The following is a 25,846-nucleotide window of genomic DNA, read 5'->3' on the forward strand; positions in this document are numbered from 1 at the left end:
AAATCAGTGTGTCCTTTGATGTGGGGTGCTCATTCCTGGGAGTCTGTCCCGTGGGACTAAAAGGGCTGGTGTGTAGGGATACATGCATGGGATATGGCAGCATTATTTGTTGTATCAGGGAAAGGAAAGAAGGTCAATGACTTCACGGCACGATCCCCGCACAGACACAGAACACGGAGGATAAGCACTCCCTCGGGCGACCTGGGGCGGCCTTCATCAAACACTGGTGAGCCACATGAAAGGGAAGGCGGCAAAAGGGCCCATGCAGGCAGCGTCGGTTGTCCAGTTGGACTTGTTCTTCTCAGAACGCTCCTGGTGCTCACAGCCAGGGCGTTTTATTTGGACTGTGATGGCCCAGAAGTACCACTCTGGTTTCTAAAAGCCGGAGCCCACTTTCATGGAATGCTTGGATGCATCCTCACGGGAGTTCTCTAAAACCGCATCCCCAGACAGGGACGATGTCAGTTCGAATCCCACCTTAGCGAAGGCGTCCCTGCCGTAGCTGGCTTCCTGCTCCGTGTGCTGCTTGTCAATGATGTCACGACCTGTGGCCACCGTCCGGTAGAGAAGGGCCTTCTCTACCATGTCCGTCTTGGTGGAGAGTAGCTCTGCTATGATAGATACAACCTTGCCATTTTCAATGAGAGGCGTGTCACCGTCCACCACGAATTTTAAATTTCCCTATACCAGACAGAAAACAACAAGACGCCGTTGCCAGCAAGATTCTGAAATGTTATGTCGGGGATCAATTTGCCAATTAAAGATAAAATTCAAAGTGACCTTGTCTGTAGCACTGATTTTCCTAAATACATTACATATATATTAAAAACCCACTGCTTCATCCATCTCTCCTCTGCTCTAGACACCCATCTATCTCTTAATATTCAGCTTTTGTTTTTTGATGGAGAAAAGTTTTACATTTTTATGTAGTCAAATCTACAGTCTTTTGCTTTGGGGCTTCTCTTAATTTGGTGTCATACTTAGACCAATTCCCACTCCGAAGATTTTATAAATGTTTAATATTTTCTTCAAATACACAGCTTTCCCCTTACATTTAAGCTTTTAACTCACTTAGAATTTGTGTTACTAAGTGGTGCAAAGAATCTAACTTTATTTTTTCAGATGGTTAGTTAGTTGCTCCAACACCATTTACTGAATGGCTGAGCTTTTCCTCCTGATTTGAAATGTCACCTTTAGAACTGTCTGGGTGGCTCAGTCGGTTAAGTGTCTGCCTTTGGCTCAGGTCATGATCCTGGGGTCCTGGGATCAAGCCCCATGTTGGGCTCCCTGTTCAGTGGGAAGTCTCTGCTCCCTCTCCCTTTGCCCCTCCCCCATCTTGTGCTCTCTTCTCTCTCAAATAAATAAAATCTTAAAAAAAAGAAATTTGAAATATCACCTTTATCATATATTAAATTCCCCCAAGTTTCTGAGTCTATTTATATTTCACTTATTCAACAAGCAATAAATACTTATTAACCCTCTACCAGCTGTCCAGCACATCAACCAATCTCTTGCATAATCTGATGATACATTCGTGCAACAAGTTTTAAAGGACTGTCACTTTTACTATCATTTAAAATCTGGCAGAATTAGTCATGGATCCTCTCCTCTTTTCCCTCTACCTTACTACTCTTCTTTAGGATGTTTTATTTGATCTTCTTTACATGTTTATTGGACCAGGTAAATTCTAGAGCCATTATTTCAACTTTAAAAATAAAATTCCTATTTGGATTCTGAAGGATACTGTTTATTTATAAACTGGCTGAAAGAATGGGACAATTTGTAATATTCAAGTCTTCCTAGTTAGGAGCATTTACTTACAGTAACATTTACATTGCCCTATGATATTTTTACATAGAGTTCCTGCCCCTTTCATTAAAAGTTAAATCTTGCCACGTTACAGAAAGGTAAGTTTTATTCCGGGTTTGAATTCATGGTGTCATTCATTTTTTCTAAGGTTACACGCTCACCGTATTTTCAACGTCTATGATTATATAAACAGGAATGAGAGAAATCCGACACAGGGCTCTTCATGTGTCTGAGTTTGCTGCAGTGGTAGTGGAGCATGCCTGGACCCTGGTCGGCCATCTCGTCTACTGGGTTGGCCACCATGAATTGGATGCGCCTTCAAGCCAGTCCTGCCACCCCTTTAGCGCTCATTTCCCAATGTGAGAAATGAGATGATCAGGATTCCAGTTCCGATAACTTATGCTTCAAGTGCTACTCAAACAATATTCTGTTCAAAAGATTTTAGCTTATACCATTGATAGTCATTTCATTACTGAATTCTTTCATCCTCAGAATGAAACTGTTCAAAATCTGACATATCCGGAAGATGATGAATTTAAGTTTCAAAACCTACAGTGGCTTTGAAAAATCCTTCATAATATTATAAAATGATGGAGCGAACCACAGATACCATAACTGCTTCAAAAATGTAAGAGAAATTTTCTTTATATAAATTAGTTTTTAAATCTGCAGGGAAAAAACAAAATCTTCTGAAAATGTGTCCTGTCTCCACAAGGAGGCAATATATTCTCAAAGGTGGCCCTACTCACCAAGTGAAGAATGGCCGCCAGAATCTTATACACTGTTTGAGTCTCCTCAGGTTTGAAGCCAATTACTTTCATGGCATCAGCTACTACTTTGAATTCTGCAGCGTCGTTGATAGAAGACTGGGAATGAAAATGGAAAACTTAAGTCACCGACATTTCACACGAGCATAAAAATCTGACAATTACGAGACAGCATTCGAGTTTAGCCAACATCTTTATGCTTTTGTAGTAAGTCACTGAGTACCCAGAGAAAATAAAATTATTTGATAATTTTGTAATATAATATTATATTATATTTAATATATATAATTTAATTATAATATTTAATTATATATTTATAAATAATATTTAATTATATAATATAATAATATATTATATTTTATAATATATTATAATATAATTTATAATATATTATAAAATATTATAAAATATTTATTATATAAATATCACTCAGCACACAAAATGTCCACCGTGTGTGAGAGCCACCACCACAAAAAATAGGCATGACATATTTTCTGGAACCTTCAGTGAGGGAGCCAAGTCCTGAGCTGCCTCACAGAAGCTGACTGCCACTCTGTGATGAGGAAAACATGGGATGTGGAATCACAAATGGAAATACTGACCATGGGAGCCTCTTGCAGACACATGCCTGACTATTGTTGCCTGTGGTTTTTTGTTCCACAATTAGTCTTGTAGAGTCTGGGAATAATACTTCCTCTCTTGGATGGTCAGGCTTTTTACTTCACAGATGATGAAAAGCAGGACCCCCCAAAGCAAAGTGGGCTGCCTCAGTCATTCAGCAAGCTATTAGATATTTTGGGACCACAACCACTCTTTCACAAACATTTGGTGCATCAGATCTTCTAACTGGTTCGAGAGGGCTGCTATAGATTAAATGTATCACTCCAAAATTCCTGTGTTGAAATCCTGACCCCTCCCCAAAGGTGATGGAATTAGTAGGTAGGGTCTTTGAGGGGGAATTAGGTCATGAGGATGGAGCCCTCAATAAATGGTATTAAAGCCCTTCTAAGAGGCCCTAGAGATTCCTCATCCCTTCTCCCCTGTGAGGACACAGAGAAGGCTCCATCTATACACCAGGAAGCAGGCCCTCACCAAATGTGCAGATGCCAGACAAATTGCTAACCTTGACGAGCTACAGCCATCGGGCTGGAAATAGAAACACATCAACAGAAATTTACAGTGAAGCAATGGTAAGGGCCTATCTCAAAAAAGTTTTCCCAGAGCAGCAGTTGCAGAGGGCCTGACTGATCTTTTCCTCGGTGAATTTCTCCTCTGGTGGGGACACAGGAGAAGGGCACGAGAAGGGGTCCTCTGTACCTGATGAATACCTGTTCCTCTAGTATCCAGGACACAACAAGGAAGGTTTATCCACCTACCTGGTTCTTTGACCTTGGGCAAGATACTTAACCTCCTCAAGTCTCAGTTTCCTCATGGGTAAGGTGGGCACAACATTACAGGGTTGTTGGGAGAACTGGATGAGAATTATGTAAATCACTTCCCTAGTTCCTAGCCCATAAAAAGCACTAGACAAGTATCAGACAGAACTATTATTATAAACTGTAACTGTGCTGAAATTACATAGAAACTAGACAAGAAATCTAAATGTCCTACTGTGGGAAACTGTTGGCTGCTAGAACCATGATTTGTTCACCCCTCTCCAAGTATCCTTGTCCTTCAGGACTGGTCTCCCCTGCAACCTCAGAGGGTAAATCTTTGTGGGTAGAAACTAATCACGGTGATCTCACTCCCCTTACCAAGGGACTAACTAGCCATGGGCATGTGATGTTATTCAGGTCAATAAGGCATGAGGTTTCCATAGCCTCAAAGGGGCATAAGCCAGGAACATTGCCTCTGCCTGTAACTTCTGGAACTACAGCTGCCATTTTGGGACCATAAGGAAAATCAGCCTAAGCACACAAGCCAAATCCAGTGAGGATGGGAGAGTTTTAAGTTGGAAAAACAAACAATATCTGGGTCCCTACCAACATTGTGATGGCATTAAGTTAACCAACTCTGGAACGGTTCCATCTCAGGGCTTCTCGTTACATGAGATAATTAAGTTTTTATTGTTTTGGGAGACTTTCATTTGGGTTGAAGGGAAGAGAAAACCCAAATGAAAGTCTCCCAAAACAATAAGAAATTAATTGTACATTTTTCCTCTATTTTTAGGGTAGTTAAGTAAAACTGTGATAGAGTATAATGCTTTATAGTTGTTAAAATCATTCTATTAACTTATTTGTTTGTTAATGCAAAGATATTAATAATTATATTGTCATTTAATAAAAGCAAATTTATTTCATCAGTGTTTATTGTATGATTCCATTTATAAATGTATATATACATAGGAGTGCCTGACTGGCTCAGTAGGAGCAGCATGTGACTCTTGATCTCCGGTTCATGAGTTCAAGCCCCACAGTGGGCGTGGAGATTACTTAAAAAAAAATCTTAAAAACACACACACACACATAAACCATCATCAGTAACTATCTCTAGAAGGTAAACTTTAGTATATTTTTGTTTCCTTCTGGTACATCTTTATTTAGGTTTTGACTATGATCATACATTATGTCTTTATTTTTGTTAGAGAGGGAAAAAAAAGAGGCAGGGAGAAAGGAATGGGAACTGGATGAAAGAGAACCCAAGCCACATTCAGCTTTAGGCAATGGCTAAATGTTCATTTAATACTTGCTTTCTGTGGGGGTGCTACAGGAGTGGGCCAAAAGTAATTTGGTCAGTTAGACAATCTGATTAAAGGGGAACATTTCTGGTCATAGGCATTTTTTTTTTAAAGATTTTATTTTTATGTACTTATTTGAGAGAGAGAGAGAATGCATGAGAGGCGAAAGGTCAGAAGGAGAAGTAGACTCTCCGCTGACCAGGGAGCCCGATGCGGGACTGCATCCTGGGACCCCAGGATCATGACCTGAGCCAAAGGCAGTCGCTTAACCAACTGAGCCACCCAGGCGCCCCGGTCATTGGCATTTTTAAGTGCTGGTTTCACAATCCCTTCTGCATCCATGAGCGCTGCTGGCCTAGTCTCAGAAAGCTCAAGTGTTGCCCTTTATTGTCTTGTTTGTTTTCAATTAATTTTCTCCCAAACATCCTGCTCTGAGATGATTGTAAAAGTAAAACAAAACAAAAAAAGATCCACGCAACTTGAATGTCAAATAATGGAAAATTAATTGGGAAAGCCTAAATATCATTTATTTCCATGCATGGCAATAAAAATACAGCTAAACAGTAATGCAGGTATAATTCGTTTTAGAAGAATAATAGAAATTAAAAAGGAAACATCTCCTTTCCTTTCTTTCCTTTTACAAATTCTTTTTATTTCTCCCCTGACTACAAAAGCAATGTATTTTTTATTTTTTATTACAGAAGAAATTTAAAACATGGAAAAGTACAAGGGCACGGATACCTGTAATCTCATCCATTCAGAATCAGTAATTAAAACCTTGGTCTATTTCCCTCCATATTTTATTTTATGTATTTATATACCTTTCTCTGACAAAGCAGGATAATATTATAATTACCATTTTATAGTCTACCATCAACAGACTACTATATTATTAGGATTAGCTGTAAGGTGACTAGCAGAACACTAATTAGAAAGAAAAGAGCAGAAAAGCATCTGCATATGGGAGTGCAAAAGGCCCGCATGCAAGTGAAGGGAAAAAAGTAGAAAAATTTGAGGGCTGAATAGAAATGCTCCAGGGTCACAAAACTATCTCCAGGATAGATCAAAATCAATACTTGAAAAAACAGCAAATGGAGATCTTTAATACTGAATTTCAACCAGGGTGCTTTTAAAGCTCCTTCTGCTTCCCAACTCGCCTGTGGCCAAACCACACAGCATCTTCCTCTGAAGTGGATTTCCTAGTCACACCAATGTTTTTACAGTGCCAAAAGAATTAGGATTAAAAATTGGAAAAAAACAAAACAAAACAAACAAAAAACAAACAACCACAAGATCACAAGAGAAACTTCTTTCCTGTCAGATTGCAATGAAACACAGAAACAGTTATTAAGTGAAGTTGTTGACAGTAATGCAGCGAGTCTCTGTCCCTGACAATTTAAACACCAGAATGGAAGAAAAGAGTCACTCATTTGCTTAAAGGCAGCAGGCTGGACCAGAGAATTACTTAATGTCCCCTCTGGTTTTTTGTCTGACTGCATATCTCAGAGAGGAAGCCCTTACCTTTAATTGAGCGCCTACGTGGATATAGTTGTAGGATGACAGGGATTTCTGGAGATGTAGAGAGCGTAGCATCTGCTCTGAACCTCCTTGGAGTAGCTGAAAAGGTATTTAATTAAAATATGAACTGGCAAAATATACATGGAGCCAAGTACATCAAGTATTCTCACAATGATAATCTCGCTTTCACTTGGTCATTTATTAAACAGGAGCCTATGCACTGTGGTCACTTGCTTAGCTGCCTCATTATCCAGACAAGATAGGGCTGTGTTTCAGAATTCAGAAAAAGTCAAGGCGCTGCTGAAGTTAGAGGTATCAGCCCAGGGTCACATGCTGAGTCACACTGGAAACAAATAGCCTTCCTTCATCAATCTCTCTATGGGGGGTGGAGGGAGGGGGGGAGCACCGCTGGTTATCCACCACTGAAGGGTTGAACAAAGACAAATTTTAACACTCATCCAAGTGGGGAATACATTGGGAAGAACTTACGAGTTCTGGATAGGAAAAGAACTATTTCATATTTGGCAGAAAACTAGTTTAAGGGAAACATGGTGAACTGTCAACGAGAACACGAATATAACATGGGTAGCCCTTACCTACAGAACACGCCTTTGGAAGGCAGTCAGTTTCAATTCTCTACATTCAGCTGTATGCTTTGTCTTACTTCAAAGGTGCAATTATCAGATTTTTGAAAGTGATCATTTAAATATACCAGAACTCATATATACAAATGAGCACTGTCTATTGCAGCAGTTACCTAGAGAAAATGGAACTCAGCTGAGCTGTACTGTGTTCAACTTACACGGTCACTGCTCCATCCCCTGCAGAGACGTTTTCCACATGGAAATCAATCTTACTTAGGGTTTTACTTTTAAAAAAGTCCCAAACAGCAATGCTACATTGGATCACCCACTTTATTTGTCAGCACTGGCTTATGTTTTTCAGGGCTTTAAAAATTGTAATTATGTACCCTACCTCTGAGCATAGACTTGCTAACAGAAGGGCTACTTTTAAAAAGTCTGCCTTTGACTTCAAAAGCATTCTCAAAAGAGGTATCAAATTTCTTTCTTAGCAATCACAGCTTTGATGGGTAAAGAAGACATTTCTCCCTTGAATTCATAATTAAGTAATCACATTGCCTTATAGCCTCCAGGAGCAAAGTAAACTCGAGTTGTATTCCTGTCTCTGGGCTCCCAGATAATGGGAACAACAGCTTCGATTCAAAATAAAACACAATTAACTTAACATATTCAGAATTTATCATTTCAAAAGCTTTTACAGATATTAAACTGTTCTCTACATTGCAAAAAAATGGAGGTGATGCTCAGCCAAGGCAGTCAACTCCTCTGGTGGGTTAACCACCTGATGCTTCTTTATAAGGATCACGGTCATCAAATCTCAGAAGCAGCATGTGGGCGAGGGTGTGTGTATGCACGCACTCATGTGTAATGTGTCCTGGGCCAATGGAGGCAAAGGAGGCACAGGACAAGGGAGTGTCCTGACATAAAATACTCATTCCCGTTACAATTGAGCCAAAGATGGATTACCTGCACAACAAGAGATACTAACCTGATAAAAAGAATGAAAGCTTCTCTCTCCTGGCTGTTGCACAATCACTCGAGACTTAAAAAAAAAAAAAAGAAAAAAGAAAAGAAAATCACATTAAATCGTTAATCTGAGAATGCACCCTGGAAACAAAGCGCAAGCCAAGTTCTCAGGAAATTGTGTATTAACAGTGCATTCAAATGTTCTGAAGACCCCAAGGATTACCCACCTAAAACTAGGCCTCCTCTGCAGGGGTTTCTGTGCTATTTTTAATATTCTTTTTACTACTTAAAACAGAATTCCCTAAACTTTATAAAAATGAAGATTTTTTTTTTTTTTTTTTTAAACCTGGAGCCTAAAGATGGGGTTTTTAGGAGGAAGAGGATTGGAAGTGGGAGAACAGGAAGGGCTGTTTAGGGTTCCTGGGGTCTGCTGGCATTTCAAAGAGCAATGTCTTGTGTCCTGTAGTAAAATCAGTTGAAGCCCCTGCCTCAGATGGCCCCCAAAGCCTGCTCTCAGAGGCCTCACAATGCACATTCTTTCAGAGGAGGCCTCTAATGGGCTCTGCACATAAAGTGAAGCCATAAAACATTCTGGAAAAAGACTGATGTTACCTGGCATTTCCAGTCCTTTTGTAACTGACACTGATAAATACAGGTATTTCCTTAACGGCCTGATTTCAATTTAATAAACAAAAATAGTTTATGCTCTGGTACACTGCCATAAAGGATGCTATGAACAAATAGAAGCTAGAAGAAAATGAGATTCAAGTTAAAATAAATGTACACAGAAGTATCAAATCAATATGCTGTACGCCTTAAATGTTTATGGTGTTAAATGTCAATCATATCTCGGTTAAAAAAAGAGAGTTGAATGGGCATGATTCTGTGAAAAGAGTGGAATGGGTGGGCTAGCTCTTCCGTGATGTGTTCAGGACAATTAACAGCAGCAAGCAATGGTGGTGTGTCAAAAAAGTAGAACTGATTAATTAGTCCTAGAATCTGTTTTGGTTAATTTTTTTTTCTTAAAGATTTTATTAATATATTTGTCAGAGAGAGAGAACACAAAGCAGGGGTAGAAACCAGGCAGAGGGAGAAGCAGGCTCCCTGCCAAGCAAGAAGCCCGTTGTGGGACTCGATCCCAGAACCCTCCGATCATGACCTGAGTTGAAGGCAGACACTTAACTGACCAAGCCACCCAGGTGCCCCAGTTTTGGTTAAATCTTATCCAGAAGTTGGCATACATTCCCATACTACTCCCACCCCTACCACACACGCACCTAAATCCTTATCTACAAAGCCCAAACTTTTCCCAACCTGATACGGTAGGAGCTAAGAAGAGCACAAAAGGAGAGTAACCTGTCCCAGAAAGTGAACTGAGGAGGGGGAAGGGAGGCAGAACAGGATTAAAAGCTACTTTTAACTAAGTTTTTAAAAATTCTATAAACATGATTAGGTTTAAAAAAAAGTCAGCACTTGAGAACATTACCCTCAGAAATGAAGCACATTTTACCTTCTCCAGTAAGTAGTTGTTGATATGTCCACCGATAGGGTCGCCCTTGAAATCAAAGTTGATGTCCATGTATTTTCCAAACCTGCTTGAGTTGTCGTTGCGATTGGTTTTGGCATTTCCGAAAGCTTCCAAGACACAGTTGGACTTAAGCAACATGTTCTTCACTCTTTAACAGAGAAATGAAAGTCAGTATAGAAAGTTCTCGAGGCTTGCACCTTTTAGAAAAACTAGCTTTTGTTAAAGTGCACCCAAACACTTACACAAAGATGCTGACCGTAGCATTGTTCGCAGTATTAAAACAAACAAGCCCTAAATGTCCACCAGTAGGGCTGGATAAAAAACCTTTTTTTTCTAGTATAGGATGCACCGACAGAGAAAGAGGTCCAGAATACACTGAAGAATGAGAAAGCAGGTTGCAAAATAGTATGTGTTGAGGGGTCTTTAGGGGTCTGTGAATGTGTCCACATGAGTGCACGTGTGCAGGCACACAGGTTAGTAAATGCTTAAAAATCCGGAAAGACCAGTGCATTTCACTACAGGGGTCTAGCTTGATGGGGTAGGATTCTGTGGAGTGGGATTTCGGGGGACTTCTGCCTTGGACAAAATGCTATAATTTTTAGTTTTTAGTGTTTTTGTTTTTTTTTTTTTAAAGATTTTATTTATTTGACAGAGAGGCAGGCCGGGGAGAGGGGAGCAGGCTCCCTGCTGAGCAGAGATCCTGATGTGGGACTCGATCCCAGGACTCTGAGATCATGTCCTGAGCCAAAGGCAAAGGCTTAACCCACTGAGCCACCCAGGCGCTCCTAATTTTTAGTTTTTAAGTGAACATGTTTTACTGACATAAAGAAAAATCTTAAAAAGATGTGTTCTGAAAAGAAAGGTGACACATTCATTCCTTATTTGGTGAACGCTAACTTTCTACAGCACAGTGTCTCCCACCAGATACTTTTTAACTTGATGCTGACCCTTAAGTCTTTTTTATTTCCCTGGCAAAACTTCTTGTGTGGGCCCACCTGCAGAAATCACTTTGGCCACTAAAGTAAGCTGATGTAACAGATCCACTCTGACTATAAGTGACCCCATCACCACCCCAGCTTCTCTCCTCCCACATGAAAGTATACTTTTAAAATGTGGGGAGGAAGGATTGCACGCTATGGTAAACAAAGATGACCATCTTTAAAACTACAGTAAGATATGCCCACGAAACACTTGACATTGTACACATGCCTGACTCTACAATACCAACTGGGTTTAGAAATAAAATCAAGTCAGTTCTCCTGAGCATCTGCGGAAATTCAGATAACTGACTCCTATTCGTGTCCCTGTCACAGGAGACTGTAAAGTCAGAATCAGAAGTGGGGATGTGTCATAGTCAAGAAAAATGCCTCTTTGACCACCAGCCCAGTTATGCAGAAATGAGGAAAGCCCCGGTAGGGTAATTCTCATCTATATCACCTTCTTTCATACCCATATCCTTTCTTTCCTAGTCATAAAATGAAGGCTGAGATGTGCATGCGGAGGGAGACTCCGGAAAATAAACACTGAGCTTCACACTAGCAACTCTGGAAAACTCTTTTTCTCCCAAAAAGTGCACACCATATAAGAAACTGAAGTCATGGGGCGCCTAGGTGGCTCAGTGGGTTAAAGCCTCTGCCTTCGGCTCAGGTCATGATATCAGGGTCCCAGAAATGAGTCCCGCATCGGGCTCTCTGCTCAGCAGTGAGCCTACTTCCCCCTCTCTCTCTGCCTGCCTCTCTGCCTACTTGTGACCTCTCTTTCTCTCTGTCAAATAAATAAATAAAATCTTAAAAAAAAAAAAAATCCATCCATTCGTTCCTTACGAATGGATAAGAAAATACTACGGGGCGTTCTGTGCTAGCAGCCGGGTCCTACAGACAGTGCCCAGCAGCCCTCATCCTTATCTTATGCTGACAGCAGCGTGAAACTTAAAGAGAGAAAGGAATCATTCTTAGCGATTCTAATATCAGGGCTTCCAGCTGTGACAATGCAATGCAGGGATGGCACAGATCTGCCTCCCAGAGCCCCCTTTCCCTCCAGGGAGCCTTGGGCTCCTCAGAAGACAGTGTAAAAAAGACACCAGTACAGTACAAAAAGCAACTGGAACAGTGGCATCTACCAGCATCCCCTGAACCGCCTCGGCTGAGCACCTGCAACACTGAAGGTGGCAGTTACGGGGCAGGGACTTACATCTGTTGCAGTGTTACTTTGTTTCCTATTTACGTAAAGCTTACCAAAGCAGTATTTCTCTATGAAGAAGCAAATATAAAAACCGATGGCCCAGGCAAGTCTGTATGGAAAACAAAGCCCCGATGAGAATGTGTCCCCATTTTCACAACACGCTTACCTTTCCACCTCGGCTCTCTGGCTGGGGTTGGTGATGGCCGCTATGTAGTGCATGATGTATTTACTTGCTTCAGTTTTCCCAGCTCCACTCTCCCCTGTGGGAATAGTTGTACAAGGCTTAACACGGTCACTGAGACCAACAGTAAGCTGGTTTCTAGTAGAGTAACTGCAATTCTTCACAGAATAATTGCACTAATTGCAATGATCATTTAATAGAATAATTGCAAATTCTGAGGTTATTTATTTAAAATTCTTTATATTTCTTTCTTTTCTTTTCTTTTTTTTTTTGAGTTAAAATCTTCCTGTCTTGGTACTGTCTAGGTCTTAACAGCTCTGAAAATGCTGAGAAAAGAAGCAAAACCATTATGGAAGTAAAATAACAAATAGATTCCAAGTTAAGATGGATTGCATAGAAAATATCAAGGGACAAAATGGGGTAAGTGAACTCCTTACACCGGAGTGTTGGTGTTTGGCCGTGACTCTGAAGCATAGCAGAAAACAAACAAGCCAGTGCCTCAAACACGAGCCATGGCTTAATTCATGTACCCTTGTGCTCTACAGCATAATTTCTTTTAATCTTAATGAGGATGAAATATTCCTTTCAAAAATTAAAGTCAAGCGTCATTTTAGTGAAAACATAGCAAAACGCAACAGCGAGTTCCAGGCATGGTGTCACAGAAAAGGCAGGATGACTGGTATAAGACGGGTGGAAGAGATCGGTTCAGAATGAGCTACCCACATTTTTAAGTGGGAATGCCTTCCAACCCCCAAATTCCACTTGCAGAAATCTATACTACAGAAATACTAAAAATACTAATGGGATCAAATAATAAGAACAACACTGAGCTTCAAAGACTTAAGGAGCTTTTCTGCAGACTATACTATGCGTCGCTGCCAAACTCGACAAATAATGTGGCCGCTGGTAGAGGACCAGGCAGGAGGAGGATTCAGCACACAGCTGTCAGGGAGCCCCCACGTCTCTAGCTGTGCTAATGAAAAGATGTCCCATTCCATACTGTTAAACAGAAAAACAAGTCGAATAATAGCAGCTATAATTCTGTAACAAAATTAAGAGTTTATAATTTAATATGCATGTACGACTATATGTATTATACACAGAAAAATGTATAAAAAGGATAAATACTAAATTCACAGCTATTACTATTGGGGTTTTGGGGGGTAACAAGATATTCAAAGGGGAGGGACATTCTGCTTTTACTTTATATGCTTAAAGGATTGTTTATTCCCTCCTTCCTTTTATACTCAGGTAATATTGCTTTCATTAATTGAATATAATGTAGTCCTAGGATATAATTCTCCAACACTGTTACTGTAACTCCTCCAACCCTTAATATTCTCATCTAAAAAGTAGAAACACACTGTCTTAGCACTCAGAACTGTTTTGATAACCAAAATGAAATAAAGTCATAAAAGCAGTTTTGAAAGTATAAAGACCTTAATGCAGATGTGAGGTATTATTATGACCAAAATAAATCCCCACAGCGTGGGCGAGGGCGTCCTGTGCCAGCACGCAGATATTTTCCAGATCCTCAATTCACACAACCCGAGATTCCGGGAAGAGCTCAGCTCCAACAAGGTCTACCACCTTCCTGCTCCTCAGACTTTGAAGCTCCAGCCTCCAGCCAGGACGGCCCAGTTCTGGTCCCCATGCCTGTTACGCCCTTTGACACTAACTCCCTTTGACTTGTACCTCAGGATTTCATTTTCTTCCTTTCATTCTGTTATGATTTAAAATAATCTTTGTTGGGATGCCTGGGTGGCTCAGTCAGTTGAGCATCTGCCTTCAACTCAGGTCATGATCCTGGGGTCCTGGGATCGAGTTCTGCATCGGGCTCCCTGCTCAGCGGGGAGCCTGCTTCTCCCTCTGCCTGCTGCTCCCCCTGCTTGTGCTCACTCATTCTCACTCTCTATCTGACAAATAAATAAATAAAATATTAAAAAAAAATCTTTGTTACATTTTATCCAGTACTTTTATGTCATTGAGATGGGAGGAAGAATCTTTCATGACCAGAAAGTCCATCCACATGTAACATGGATTTGGAAATGAACCAAGATGAGGCATTGGTCAGGAATGATTTGGTGTTTGCTGCAATTTTTTTCCTCCTATAAAATTGCGTAGGTTTCTAACTTCAAAAAAAAAAAAAAAAAATCTATTGAGCAGTTTGGATCCTTGAGCACCTAGTAAGTGAAGTGCATTTTGACCTTGAAAGCACAGGGATCCTCTCTGAATACCTGATATCACAATACAAGTGTCTTTGGCGCGTCTCTTCATAGCTTTGTAAGCAGCATCCGCAATTGCAAAAAGATGAGGAGGTCTCTCGTACAGCTCCCGTCCTTTATACTGCTCGATCGTGTCTCTCCCGTAGATGTTCAACGGCTTGTAAGGATTCACAGAAACAACGACTTCTCCAATGAATGTGTAGATGCGCCCTTTTTCAAATCTGTAAGGAAGCAAAAGAAGCGGAGGAGTGGGTCGGTTATAGAGAAATGTTGTCTTTCCTAGGTGTCCCAGGAACAGTTTCTGAACTGACATTTCATTGATTCTTGAATTAATTTTAGAGACAAAGCTTAAGGCTTTGCCCCTTCAGATGCTGCTGGTGGGAAAGATCAGTAGGAGTTAAAAGCCAAGAAAGAAGCAAGAATTTAATTTGGGGGAGGCTGGATGTTCCCTATTTCCAAATACGAAAGGATCAGAAGGGGCTCTACAGAAGAGCTCTCGTCAGAAAAGAAACAGAAGTTAAAGCAGGTCTTGGAATCTACTTAGCCAGATTTGCAATGATAAAGAAAACTGCCCAAATACATTTCTTTTTTTCTTCCTCTTGAAACCACACTAAAATGTCAATAAAGGAATAAGAACACTAAAATGCGTAACAGAGAGAACGGTAGAAGAGATGGTTCCAGCACACATCAAATTTATGATTTTAAATGACTGCCTAAAATTTCACAGTGTAGATTATCATTCTTCATTCAATCAACCCCTTTCCTTCCTGCTATTATTCAAATAGGATATTATGAATAATAATGTAGAAAATACTCTTGAAACATAATCTTATGAATCAGTGCTTTTATTTCTGTGGGATAGCTGGTTGAAAGGTAGTGTATTTTTTCAAGTATTTATAATATGATCGCACCTTTTTACCATAAAATGCTAGAACAGTGCCCCATAGATGATTTAGATGTCTAACTACACGTGAATGTATTTGATAAATGATGACACAAGCATGGAAAAACAGGGGAGACTACTTGTGATGTTTTATGTACCCTTTTACACATACAACAGGGGGATGAGGAGGAAAGTCACGTGGGTGGATGGAAGGAAGCCAGAGGAACAAAGGAAAAAGGAGTAAATCAAAACAACAGAAACAAAACACAACCTGGCATACATGATATGATTGCAACCGCACAGAATTGTGTGTCTATGTTTACAAAGAAAAAATTTAAATATAAAACTTAGAAGCCCCATATCTATTCACTATTTATACATTAACTCACACATACAGACATCCGTGAACCAGGCCAACACTCAAATGGAGGTTTCTACACGAACACCCGCCCCTGCTGACAGGCACAGGTAGACACAGAGTTCGTATCTGAGAACGAAGGGAGTGGCGAGTCGGGCAAAGTGCTCGCCGACAGAGAGCGACCGTGCCTGGAAGCACTCTTGCCTAGGACCAGTGCAGCTGGGAAAGAACTAATTCTCTGGGAGCACAAGGCAAGAAATTTCAACTTTCTTCACAATGGAATGAAGGCTGCTGGCTATAATTCGGAGTGGAAACAAACAGATGCTGATAATGTCAACAAGAAATTAAAGCCAAGATTTTTATTAAGTCATGTACATTTAAGTAAAAGCTATTAATAACCACTTTAAGGTTGTCTTGTGCATTTTTCTACAGTGGTTTTCCTGTGAATCCTCCCTCACTGGATGCAGTGTTTACATGGTGGTTAAAAGCCTGGACTCTGGGGTCCTCTACATCTGGGTCTGAAGGCTCACGCTGCAAATATAATAGCTGTGAGACCTTGAGAAAACTACTTTGCCTCCATATGTTTCAGATTCATCTGTAAAATGGAGATAATTATACCCCTCCCTCCCTTTGGCATTGAGTAAGTACTTAAAAAAAAGGGGGGGGGCAATTAATCTTATGTTTCCAATTATGCCCTGCATGAAAAATTTTTAATAAATGCTTTTATTTTATATTGACATTGTTACTTAAATCACAGCAATCCCTACACATGAGGAATTAATTCAGTGATCATAATCTGCTTCTCAGCCTCAGCTGTTAATCAACAAATGACAAGTCACAAGCAAAATGTCCATGTAACTCATGTTCAAACACCCACAAAAATAATAAAAAGCTAACATTCACCACCCAGGCCCTTCTGGCTTAACCTACAAACTTGGAGGACACACTCAACAGCTGTCTTCAAGGATAAGAATTAAAAGGACATGATTCTTTAGTTTTAGAGACACTGTCCAAACAGGAAAAATAAAATAAAATAAGGATGTTAGGAAAAAAAGATTACCTCACAACTCTGTGAACTAACACACAGCACATAGCATCTGAGATCAGAATGCTGGTCTAAGACTCCATGTCTGCCTAATTATGAAATTCCATTTTATTTCAAATAGGATATTCTGCTTATCAAAGCTTCTAGACATCATGTTTGTAAAACACAATTAAAATAGCTATATAAAACCACCAAATGTATAACTATTCATGTGAAGAGAGTGGCAAAGGGTCAAAAAAATATAGTATTAAATACAGTACTTCGGTAATTTATAAAATGTTACAAACTTGTTTGAAACTGGTTATCACAAATGAAGCTTTCAATTTGGGTAAGGCTTAAAATTACCGCTAGATGGTGCCAGTATCACTTTAACAACAACCGGATAGTCCAGTTTGCTTTGGGAAAAGCCTCAGGTTAAGAACTTAGCACTAAAGTAATGTAGTCACCTGCCTGGTATGCTTCTGTAAAGAACTACTGTAATTATCCTCCATGACAAATAAGGTGATGCCAACTCTAACAAAAAAACAAGGAAGGCATTTTTTTAAAAAGATTTTATTTATTTATTTGAGAGAGAGAGAGCATGAGAGGGGAGAATCAGAGTGAGAAGCAGACTCCCCATGGAGCCAGAAGCCCTATGGGGGACTGCATCCTGGGACTCCAGGATCATGACCTGAGTCAAAGGCAGTTGGTTAACCAACTGAGCCACCCAGGCGCCCATAAGGAAGGCATTTTTATGCCTTCTCTGTGCAAAGCTTTTATGACAAACTTTCATAATGCATTCGCCAAACATTTATTCAGTATCTACTGTGTGCCAGAAACGGGGCCTGACTCTGGGAATTAAGAAATGAACAAAGAGCAGGGAAGTAGAGCAAATAAATAATAACAATACAACATGTAAGATAATAAAGGCATGAAATGTCCTGGCAAAGATAGTCACAGCACACCCCTTCCAGTGAGGTTCGAAACAGAACACCAAGTCCCACGACTCCGAGACCTGTCAAACCCAACCTGTCCCTCTTCCCTGTGTCTCTGCCTCACTCACTCCTGCTCTACATTAATGGGCTACGTAGAGTTCCCAAGGTTTGTTACAGTTCATGGTTTGGCCACGGGGTCTATTCTGCCTAGAATACCCTCTCCCCAACCAGTCTCCTCTTCCCCTGTCTGCTCAGCAGACTCTCACTCTTTTCAAAAGCCCCAGCCTCAGCTCCTCCAGGAAGCCATTCTTAATACCCCATCTCCAACACTGACATTTTGGTCTTTGCTCTGTTCAGATTTGTTTTTTTTCTTCAGAACTTCCAAAATACTTAAAACACCTTAACAATGATTGATTGTTAAAACTCAATTTCTTGGGGCACCTGGGTGGCTCAGTCGGTTGAGCGTCTGACTCTTGATTTCGGCTCATGATCTCAGGGTCGTGAGATCAAGCCCCGCATTGGCTTCCGCTGGGTGTGGAGCCTGCTGAAGATTCTCTCCCTCTCCCTCACCCACTGCTCACACACACACACACACACACACACACATACACACACACTCACTCTCTCTCTCTCTCTCTCTCTCTCCTTCTCTCAAAACAACACCTCAATTTCTTTAAGAAGTTTAAAGATATTTATTGAATGGGCCAGGTATTTTCACAGGCTTCTGAATGAAACAAGGTTCTAAAAGTGTTTTTTTTTTTAAGTTTATTTATTTTTTAGTAATCTCTACACCCAACATGGGGCACAAATTCACAACCCTGAGATCAAGAGTTGCATGCTCTCCCCACTAAGCCAGCCAGGCGTCCTAGAATGTGTTTGAATTAATAATGAGTAGTCATGGAGAAGAAAGATGTGAATGCCTTTGGAGGACAACAGTCTTTCGTACTGGAATTCTGGAACACTTAAAAAAAGAATAGTTCCATTAATTTGCCCGTCATTTATACAAAAGATAAGCCACAACAGGAAGTTGAGGTGTATGGGCACGACCGTGCAGGGAAGTGTGACCCTGGAGGAGGAGGGCGGGGGGTGTGCACATCAGCTGATACTACAGAAAATGAACCGCTACCTGTAGACTAAGGTGAACTCCACAGGAATTTTGGCATGAAGGCAGGGCCACATGGCAAGACTGGAAGAACAAGAGGGAGGCTGGCCTTCCTCGAGCAGAAAGCATGTGTTAGGGAATGTCAGGCAACCGCTGGAAAAGTAGGAGGGAGCTGGATCTGATGGCTCAGTTGGCCATTCGATGTGACTGGAAATAAGGGATCAGGGAAGACTTTTCTAGTTAAAGAGGTCAATAAGGCTGGCCCTCAGTGAGGAGAATGGCACCGGAAAGGAGGGAAAGAGAAATCGGAGTTACTTCAAAGGGACTTTGAACAGAATCTGAACAGTTATTGAATACGAAGGGCAAAAATATCTAACTTTGAGCTGGGCGGAGGAGAAAGGGGAATTTACTCCAGATGATGAGATTTCAGAGGGGCCCTCAAGGCTTCTAAGGTCAGTTTACCCACTAACAGAATTCAGTGCTGTCCTTGATCGACTTCTTAAACAACATGAAATCAACTGTAATCAGGAGGAAAATTCTCTGTGAATGGTATACTAAGTGTTCAACAGAATCCTCATTCACGAGTAAATACTACATATTTCGTGAGAACATACACGCTTTCAGATAGGAGCTGCTTAATCACATTCATTTGGCCTGTTTTTCTTCCCTCTTTAATGTATTTGAAATCCTGAGTTGCTGGGAACATCGTGTTGCCTAGGAAACGTATTCACCTGCGCAAGCCATCTCTCTGCCTTCTACAGCAACTCCAGCCTGCTGCCCAAAGCTAGTTTCCAGTGAGACGGCTGAGTCCTCCAACTGATTTTGTCTTCACTTTAAGTCGGTGTCTCAGCAGTCTCTGACATGGACTCCTGCTTCCTCAACACACTCTTCTCGTGGCTTCTGTGGGGCCACCTTCTCTGAGTTTTCCTCTTCCCCATCTCCTTTGCTGGCCCCTTCTTTTCTCATGATCTCTAAACACTCAAGTTCTCTAGGGTTGGGTCCTGGATCAACTTCAAATACCACCTAAGGGACTCCCATTTAAGGAGGACAGAGTTAGGTTATCTTGGCCTTATTGCAACCCTCTGAATCATCAAGAACAACAAAATGAAGAAAAGCCAGAAAACGTTACCTACTAGGAAACAAAAACCCAGCCACAACTCTGAAAGATGACTTATGAAGGATGGTTGTGAAGTGCCATGGAAAGTCGACATAGTTGAGGGAGGTCGCCGTGAGAGAAGAGGCACCTTTGCAAACGTCAGGCCCTGAGGAATTCTCCAGAAGTAGGCAGTTCAATGTTACAGGAAAAAAGGATTAAAAGAAACTGACAGAGGGCAGGTCAAGAATACCCATGAAAAATAAGTATTCATGAAGGAGAAAACTTATGGTAAAATATTTCTGCATGTAAGCAAAGAATGTAAAGGAAATATAATCCATTAAACCAGGAGATCAAAGAAAACATCATTTAAGAATAGAGAAATCATATTTTAAATGATTTTTTGGAAAAGGAGACAGGAAACCAGTAGAGCTGAAGGAAACAGAAGAGGAGAAAACAGAGAAACAAAGGCTACACTAACAGGAGAATGGGAGTGGACACTGCTGAACACAGGGGCCAGAAGGTGGAGAAAAATGAGCAAAACAATGTGGAAAAACAGAGCTGAAGTAGAAAGAAGAAAGTATAGAAGTGGGAGGTAACGGTGATCACATGACAGGTGTTCCTGAAGACTCTGGTAAGGCAAAACAGCAAACAAAGACGCCAACAACGTATGTCAATACACAGTGTTAGAAAACAGACCAGGCACCTGGAAAAACAAAGACCGTGGACTATCAGCGCCATGGCTTAAACTGTGGCCTCCCCCTAGAAAGATATATTGAAGTCCTACTCCCTGGTACCCGTGTAAGTGTCCTTATTTAGAAACAGGGCTTTGCAGATGTAAACAAGATGAGGTCATCAGAATGGGCCCTAATCCAACATGACTGGATGATGACAAGAGGAAAAATGCTCTGTGAAGACGGTGACAGACAGGGAGGACACTATGTGATGACACAGGCAGACAGATGCAAGCCAAAGTCACCCCCAGAAGCTGGGAAGAGGCAAGGAAGGCTGTCTCCCCTACCGGATTCAGACAGAGCATGGCCCTTGACTTGGGACTTCTAGCCTTCAGAACTGTGAGATAAGAAATGTCTCCTCTTTTAAGCCACCCGGTTTGTGGTATTCTGTTACAGCAACTCTAGGAGATGAATTCAACTAGTTATATTGAAATAAATTCCATGAAAATGGCCTGGTTTCACTTGCATTTAGAGAAATTAAAGAAACGAACAATATGGCACAATTTTCTCCAGGTCGAGAATGTTGCGAGTGAACAGCGTTGAGCAAGCATATGAAGTCTCGGGTGTCTTCCCCATCGCCTGGATCATCCTTATCGGCGTGACTCCCTTTTGATCTATCCTCCATGAGATAGAAATCGAAATGCTCATTCCTATCCTTAAATCTCTTCAGTAGGAAGCCTTAATGCAAAGCCGATCTGACATCCAGATGTTGGTTTCTCACGCCAGCTCCTCCTGAGGACTGTGCTCTGGCCAAGAACAAAACGAGATCTCTCCCCACGTGAAGCGCCCAGCCCACCAGCAGCCCACACTTGTCTCCTCTATGGCAGTTACCACAAGAAGTTTCTTGTTTGTTTGCTGTCTGTCTCCAGAGGATACAGACCGTATTTACCTTGCTCGTTGCTTTATCTTCAGCATGGAATACAGAGCCTGGAATTTAGAGGGGGCTGGTTAAGTACCTGATGAATCAAAAAAAATGAAGGGACGACGGAATGAGTCCCCTCAGCCCTCCTCCCTTCTCTCAGCAAATGGTTTGCATCCTGCTTCAGGAGAAAATTCAGGCCATCAAGTGTGCAAGACTAAATCACCCACCATCATTACCGTTTTTTAAAGAAGATTTATGTACTTAGCTTCACTTTTCTTATTTCCTCATGAGTCAAACATAGGAGGTGGAGAGATTAAGTATAGCACGATATCACCTAGTTTTTAACGGGCCATATCTTTATGTTCTACCAGAAAAGAACCTTTCCTTTCACATGGGCAGCTTCACGTAATCTAGATACAAATAGTAACTTATATTCCAGGAAAATGTAATTAAAATAGAATCTACTAGGACTTGCCCAGTGAGACAGGTTTTTCACTGCTCGGGAAGGAAGCTGCAAAGTATTGGTGGGGGGTGGTTGGCTTGGAACTGGAGGTATCCGTCTGACCTCAGCGTGTGTGGTAGGGCGAAGGAAGGGGGAAGGCAGGGACAGGTGTATGTGCACACACACTTTCTAGCTCTGCCTTCTGAGGGAGCTTAGAAGCAATGACACACAGACGCTGGCTTGTATTCTTAACTAAAAAGACCTAGGGTCCCGTGGAGAAGAGCTGATTCTGGAGATGAGACTGGGGAAGGACAAGGGGAGTCTGGAACATCTTCTTGAGTCAGAAAGTAGGGGACTACTCAGAGAATGACAGGGACCTGTCAAAAGAAATAGGCACCAAAGTGAACGGGCTCCTACTGGCCAAAACCTGGAACCACGGGAGCAATGAAGTAAGGGATGTCAGTGACATAGTCCCCCAAATAAAGGAAGAATCTAGGAGTCCATACTGATCTCAAATAGAACTGGAGAAGGAAAAACTCTTCCTTATTATGGAATGACAATTAAGAAATATGGAAAGAGCAACGTGAATTAGAAAACGATCAGTGCATGGGAAAACTGGGAACTGAAGGTGGGACAAGGAACCCGGTATTTACATGGCCGCAAAGTGTCTCCCCACAAATTACTTAGTAATTACAAAGGGAAAGAGGACAAATTGTATGGGAGGAAAACGCTGCGACCCCTTAAACCAGATGCTCAAGGCTAACGTCTCCACTACTGACACAAACTGACCCGTGTGCCTGGGATGGTTAATTTTGTGTATCAACTTGACTGGGCCATGAGATGCCCAGACGTGCGGTCAGACAGTATCCTGGGTGTGTCTGTGGGGGTGTTCCTGGGTGACAGCAACATGAGAATCAGTCCACTGAGCAGCGCGCTCTCCCCAGTGTGGGGGCTCTCGTCCAATCCAGAAGGCCTGATGAGAATGAAAGGGTGAGGAAGAAACAACGCTTTGTCTCTCAGCCTGATGGTCTCTGAACTGGGACACAGATCTTCTCCTGCCCACATACCCAAGCTCAGACTAGAACGTGCACCGCTGGCTCTCCTGGGACCCCAGCCTGCTGACTGCAGAGTTTGAACTCCTCAGCCTCCATAACCTCTCTATTTACTTAAAGGAAACTATCGTCCTCTATGTGCGTATATAAACACACATGCATCCTACTGGTTCTTTTTCTCGGGAGCAGCCGGACTAATACAGATTTTGTGCCAAGAGTGGTTGCAGACAGACAGAATTTTAAGAATGAGGTTTCTGAGTTAGTTCTAGAGTTTCTGGAAATGGCTCTCTGATCGGATTTTAAAAAATTTGAGAGAGGGAGCGCATGAGCAGGCATGAGCAGGAGGGGCAGAGGGAGAGGGAGAGAGAATTTCAAGCAGACTCCCCACTGAGCCCCGATGTGGGGCTCGATCCCAGGACCCTGAGATAATGACTTGAGCTGAAGGCAAACAGCTGAGCCACCCAGGCCCCCCTGCATGGGATACTCATAATTAATCTTATCTAAGAAGTAAGGAGCTGGATTGTGCATGTATTTGCGAAGATATCTGGAAAACTAGCAAATTCATGAGGTTGGCTGGTAACTCCTCATGTCACTGGACAAAAGGAAAAATGTAAAGAAGGGCCCAGGGATTCAAATTCCTAGTTCAAGTGCTGCAAAAGGCCATAAAAGCTTCTGTGTGTGCCCTGAAGGACAGCCTTATTTCCTGGAGCCACAGGCCTTAGAACACAGATAAAAACAGTGCCTCCCGATACGAAGCTGTGAGGACATCACCCCCCACCCCCGCCATGGTATCCACCCAACACATACAACCTGAATTAATCAGGAGGAATCATAAAAGAAACCTACACGGAAGGACATTCTACATAATAACCGGAGAATTTCACAGGCAAGAAAACAGAAAGCCTGAATGATATCCCACATTTTAAGCAATTAAAGAGACATAACCAATAAATGTGAGGCACACTCCTAGGAAGGTTCTTGGAGTTCTTGTGTTCTTCTATAAATGTGAAATTATATCAAAATATAAAGTTGCTAATAAAAAAAATTCAGGCCTCTAGTAGGTTTAGATTTTTTTAAAAGATGTTTTTATTTCTTAGAAAGAGAGAGAGTGCATGTGAGCACAAACTGGGAGAGGGGCAAAGGCAGAGGGAGAGAGAGTCCTCAAGCAGACTCTCCACTGAGCGGGGAGCCTGAGGTGGGGCTGGATCCCAGGACCCTGAGACTGCGACCTGAGCATAAGTCAAGAGTTGGATGTTTAACTGACTGAGCCACCTAGGCACCCCAGATTTTTATTTATTCATTTTGAACAGGCAATATAGACTCCTAGTAAAAGATTCAGAAGATATAAATGATCAGAGAGTAGAAAGTGCTTCTCATTTTCCCACAGCTTCCCCTGCCAGAGGTTTCCTGTGAATTCTTCTAGAAATAGGTCTGGCACACACACGCGCGCGCGCGCGCGCACACACACACATACACACACATAGTCTTTTTTACATGAATGATATTTTTTCTCTAAAACATGTGTTTTGGCGATAGTTTCATATAATAGAGAAAAACCTCATTTTTTCCTGCCTGCATGGTATTTCATTTCATGGGTGAACACGAAATAACATATTTAATTATGTTATTTGTTATGTGATCTATGTATTTGTTGTTGTATTGTTATGTAACTCATTACCTATAATTAAAGTTATATAATTATTTTTGTTGTATTGTTATGTAATTTATATATTATGTAAGTTATATAATTTAATAATCCGTATTGGACTTTGAGGTTGTTACTAATCTTTTCTACTATGAACAGTGCAACCCTAAGTACAATGGCATCTTATTTCTTTGTGCATACATGTACATATTGCTGTAGAACACATTTCCAGAGCTGAAGTTGCCAGGTCAAAGGATACGTGCAATTTAAATTTGTGAATTTCTGTCAAATTATTCTCCAGAGAGGCTGGCTGCAGCAATTCGTACTTTCAACTACAGTTTGTTTGCTGGGTGTGGGTTTTTAAACCAACGATGCTGGCCGATTTCAAAATGACAGCTTATACTGCAGTTTTAATTTCAAAGTACATAAAACTTTGACCCCTTTCTTTATCGATGTACCAAACTTATGCAATGCTCTTCAGCTTATTGCCAGCTTCCACCATGCTCCATTCACTTTCCCTAGTTCTTAGAGGAGACTTTCTCCCAAGGGTGAAGGCATCTTGTTGTCGCTGCTTCTGGCACAATCATGGTCTCCGTGAGATGGAATTAATTCATCTAACCCCCTTTGTTAGACGCACAGTCCTGAGGTGGGCAGGGGCTATTTGTTAGAGAGATTAGGAGTGTCAGAGTCTTCCAGCCCTGGAGCCCCAGGTTTGAATCCTGGCTCTGCTAGTTACTGATTGTGTGCGTTCATAATCATCTGAGTAACTAGTAAGTGCCATGTGCCAGGCACTGTGCCAAGAGCCCGAGTTACAAAGAAGAATAAGGCACGGTATTATTGTGCCAGAGCCAGAGCCAGACAATGCCCTGGAGTAAGCACAGCGACAGAGGATTGAAAATTGACCTATTTTTCAATGTTCAACTTTTATTTTTTAAAAGATTTTTTTTTAAGATTTTATTTATTTATTTGACAGACAGAGATCACAAGGAGGCAGAGAGGCGGGCAGAGAGAGAGAAAGAGGAGGAAGCAGGCTCCCGGCTGAGCAGAGAGCCCGATGTGGGGCTCGAGCCCAGGACCCTGAGATCATGACCCGAGCCGAAGGCAGAGGCTTAACCCACTGAGCCACCCAAGCACTCTTAAAAGATTTTTTATTTGTGAGAAAGACACAGAGAGCGTGAGCATAAGTTGGGGGGAGGGTTAGGGGGGAGAAGCAGACTCCCCGCAGAGCAGGGAGTCCATTGTGGGGCTCAGTCCCAGGACTCCCAGGGATCACGACCTGAGCT

General features: G+C 41.6%; 1 protein-coding gene across 2 annotated transcripts in view; it reads right to left on the reverse strand.

Annotated features, from left to right (window-relative positions):
* The window catches only part of MYO1D (myosin ID), a 335,010-nt gene that overhangs the window by 228,435 nt on the left and 80,729 nt on the right, over positions 1-25,846 (reverse strand). Inside the window, exons 1-8 of one of the 2 annotated variants that reach the window (XM_032843262.1) lie at positions 21,452-21,522; positions 14,446-14,654; positions 12,194-12,287; positions 9,829-9,994; positions 8,341-8,394; positions 6,775-6,870; positions 2,559-2,675; positions 478-681 (exon numbers count right to left, since the gene is read on the reverse strand). In XM_032843262.1, the coding sequence (XP_032699153.1) occupies positions 478-681; positions 2,559-2,675; positions 6,775-6,870; positions 8,341-8,394; positions 9,829-9,994; positions 12,194-12,287; positions 14,446-14,654; positions 21,452-21,477 (966 nt within the window). In that variant the 5' untranslated portion in view covers positions 21,478-21,522. Of the gene's footprint in view, positions 1-477; positions 682-2,558; positions 2,676-6,774; positions 6,871-8,340; positions 8,395-9,828; positions 9,995-12,193; positions 12,288-14,445; positions 14,655-21,451; positions 21,523-25,846 lie in introns of those variants that run through there. The other variant, XM_032843261.1, reaches the window with a different exon arrangement.

This window comes from Lontra canadensis, unplaced genomic scaffold (genome assembly GCF_010015895.1).
Source record: "Lontra canadensis isolate GAN:19392208 unplaced genomic scaffold, GSC_riverotter_1.0 scaffold137, whole genome shotgun sequence".
NCBI lineage: Eukaryota > Metazoa > Chordata > Mammalia > Carnivora > Mustelidae > Lontra > Lontra canadensis.